Raw genomic sequence first — 3502 nt, forward strand, 5'->3', positions numbered from 1 at the left:
TTATCACAAAAAATGTTTTTAATTGGAACAAAATATTTTCTTAATTGAAGAATAAGACTTTAATTAATAACTTCGTTTTACAAAGAATAAACGTCTGATTTACTAAACATAACTTGAATTATATTTATAAGTCATAAAAACTATAAAAGTTTATATTTACATCTATATTACATATAAAAACAACATTAAATTGTTTACAAGCATCAAATATTGATTTTTATATTATACGATAAAAACAAGTTTCCATCGAATATTAGGTCTGAAATTTAGCCAAAAGGCACAAGTGGACGTAAAGGGTCTGGTCGCCAACCAACTGTCCATCGTTGTACTACCAAAATGTGAAGAAATCAGTGCCAATAAAATGGTTGACTATGAAATCTTTGAGTTTGACTTATATATATCCGAAACTACACAAAAAAGATCATGGTCAAATCTGTAAGAAAGAAAGATACAAAAAAGGACATGATCTACTGTAAAACTGTCTGATTTTCTGCAGTTAGAGAGAGAAGCAGCCATTGTAGTATCAAAAAGGTGGTTAAGTTTTCTTGATTCAGGTGGTTCAGTGCAGTACTGAAGAATCATGGCGATTGACCATGGCAGGTGACCAGAGATCAGCACCATTGCTTTCTGCGACATGAAGGGTGCACTCAACAGGAACCAGACACAGCCCCTTGCTCCCAAGATCTTTCTTCTTCTCACCTCCATCTTCATCTTCTTCTCCTTCCTGTTCATCCACATTTATATAATCATTTCATGTTATTGAAATGTTAAGTAGATTCGATACTATATGTTGGGTATTCAGAATGCATGGTTTATAAATAGAATAGTTGAATGCATTGATTAAATGCAACCATAGTTGGATGCGAAAGTGACATTTAATATGTTGGTTTTAATGACCATTTAAAACAAACCTTTTTTATTTTTTAAAATATGTTTTTATTGAATTTTGTGAGTTCAATGCATTATACGAATTTAATTTTACAATTGTTTGAAAAATGGTATATATGTTGATATAAAAATCCTAATTAAATATAGATTTTAGGATTACTTACGATGTGTGTGGACGTGGGACGTTGCAAGTAGGGAGAGCACAAGACTTGCACTTGTTCTTGAAGGAATTTGATATATCCCATGGCTTCATGTAGCACCGATGCAGTGTCTGTCTGCGCGCAATGCACAAAATAAAATTAAACACGATTAAATTTTATAAGTATAACATGGATAAAAATTTATAGGTTGTTCAATATGTAATTCAAACACTAATTGAATGCTCTAATTAAGCATATTGAAATTAATCGTCATTATATTTGATGAGTTGTGGATACTTGTGATGTATATAATTTATTTTTGTGAAGTGATTCTAATACACAAAATTAAACATGTTTTGATTGTTTGATTTCTAGTTTTATACATATCTTTTTATTTTACGGTTTCGGTTAATTTCTTGTGTTTAATTATAACCAAAATAAAATAAGTGGACAAGATTTTATATGTTTTTATACTTATAACATATATACATCATGTTTAAAAAAAATTGTAAATAAATATGAAATGCAAACGATTGTGCACCAACTTTTCATAATTATACACATAATTAGGATTGAAGGTAAATACACTGAGGTAAAATAAACAATATTAAATACTTTAATATATACAACTAAAAAGATATTATGAGTATATCGAAATTAAATATTTGACTTCTGGTCAAAGTAGACAGTTGACGATTTTTACGAAGTCACTCAAACATCCATACTGTGGGGTCTGGGCTTATCACAAACCCCAATTACACACATTCTTATGACAGTAATTTATTATATAGAAACTATAAATGTTAATATAATTAAGCTAATTTCATTTATCGAAATCAAATTCAAACATTAAATTAAAGAATTAATAGATAAAGAAATATTAACCTTCCCATAAGGTGACACTATCTGTTGTAGGGCTGCAATTCTTTCTCCAAGCTTCTCCTTCTTCACCTGTATTTTTCCAAAAAACCAAAACCAAAAAATAAAAAATTTGAAGTTAATCGATGCCTGTGATTTTTTTTTTTTTAATAATTTTAGTAAAATGGTAATTAATGGTGAGGTCAGACCTTTGCATGGCTTACCGGAGGTGTCTTTTCGGTCCTCATCTTTTTACAGTTGCGGCTGCTGCTCCTCGCCGGAGACGCGGTGGCACTGGTGGCGGCGAAACTATTTGGAAGTATAATCGGCTGATAATAATCCCTACGCATGTCTCTTTTCATCTGTAACAAAAGACAAACAAGTGAGATAAAAGAAAACAAAGAATCAGATACTACAAGCTTTTAATTTGTCCTCTTGTAAAAAGTAAAAAAAATTTACGTTACAAGACAAGAAATGTAAGAAATGAAAAGGTTCTGTGACTGACATTGGAATTAGATGATAAAGAAGTGGTGGTGCTGTTGGTAGTAGACGGCGGCGACGATGAGTTATTGTTATCATCGGTGATGGTTGTGGTGGAATAAGTAGTTGATGAAACCGCTGAGACGCCATTGATGCTACTGCTGATATAATCTGATCCGAAGCACAGCATTTTCGGTGGCTTTCGATTGTCTCCAAATGCGAAATGACCGGCACCGCCGCCGTTTGTATTATCAAGGTGGTGGCGGCGGTGGTGATCATCAAGACCCAGAATCTTAACGGCGTCTTCGGCTTCTACGTTGGAAAAGAGGAGCCGGGAAAAGCTTCCACCGGCGAGTGGGTCAAGGGCCGCAGCCTCGTTTTGCGGCATTTTTGATACTACACTACCGACTGGTAAGTTGAAGAGATGGAGAGGGGGGTTTGAGTGTGAAAGTGATGATGGTAAAAGAAGGTTCTTTTTAGATACAACAAAAGGTAGTGTAAGCAAATAAACACAAAATATATTGGGTTAGTCTAAATAGCAAAAAATTGGGTTAGTCACCAAAAGATAAAAGTGGTCCGATACTACATTATCACATACCGAATATTTTTATCATATAACAATATTTTTTGCAATTCTTTTTTGTAAAATTAGTTTTTTGTGTGATATGGCAGCAGAAATTTACTAAAAATGTCATGGAAGTGCGTATAGATTTTTGTAGCTAGACCAAGTATATGTAACATCCGGATTCTCAGGTATGTTGTTTTAAGTAATTATTTTTGAGGTTCATTGATCTACTCGACGAGTTGGTGCTATAACTCGCCGAGTAGGGACGGGATGGCCACGTGGGTTTAATGATCTACTCGACGAGTCCGGGACTAGACTCGCCGAGTAGGCGCTGGGAGTGAAAACCCTAAATCCCCGGGTTTGAGACCTATTTAAAGGTCCTTATGGCCTTCATTTGCGGCCACACATACCCTTGAGAGACACTAATCGAACCAGAGAGCATAGAGAGAGAGGGAGCTAATTTCTTCACTTTAGAGCATTCTTGCAAGGAAGAAGGAGGGGATTCAAGCTAGGCTGACTTGAGGGGCTCAGATGTTCTACCATTTCATTCAAAGTTGCTGCTTAAGGTATG

The 3502-nt window shown here is 34.5% G+C and overlaps 1 protein-coding gene across 2 annotated transcripts; it reads right to left on the reverse strand.

The window, feature by feature from the left end:
• Positions 1-203: 203 nt before the first annotated feature.
• Positions 204-2844, reverse strand: LOC145125203 (uncharacterized). Of its 2 annotated transcripts, none has more exons than XM_079060699.1 (5): positions 2392-2844; positions 2111-2248; positions 1914-1979; positions 1053-1163; positions 204-724 (listed from the first exon to the last, which is right to left on the reverse strand). In XM_079060699.1, exons 1-5 carry the CDS (start codon positions 2752-2754, stop codon positions 560-562), a joined length of 843 nt encoding a protein of 280 aa, XP_078916825.1. In that variant the 5' UTR covers positions 2755-2844; the 3' UTR covers positions 204-559. The 2 variants fall into 2 exon arrangements, with proteins under 2 accessions (XP_078916825.1, XP_078916824.1); XM_079060698.1 differs by having other exon boundaries at positions 2096-2248.
• Positions 2845-3502: the final 658 nt, after the last annotated feature.

Source organism: Lactuca virosa, chromosome 7 (assembly GCF_052849685.1).
Source record: "Lactuca virosa cultivar CGN04683 chromosome 7, Lactuca_virosa_CGN04683_v6, whole genome shotgun sequence".
NCBI lineage: Eukaryota > Viridiplantae > Streptophyta > Magnoliopsida > Asterales > Asteraceae > Lactuca > Lactuca virosa.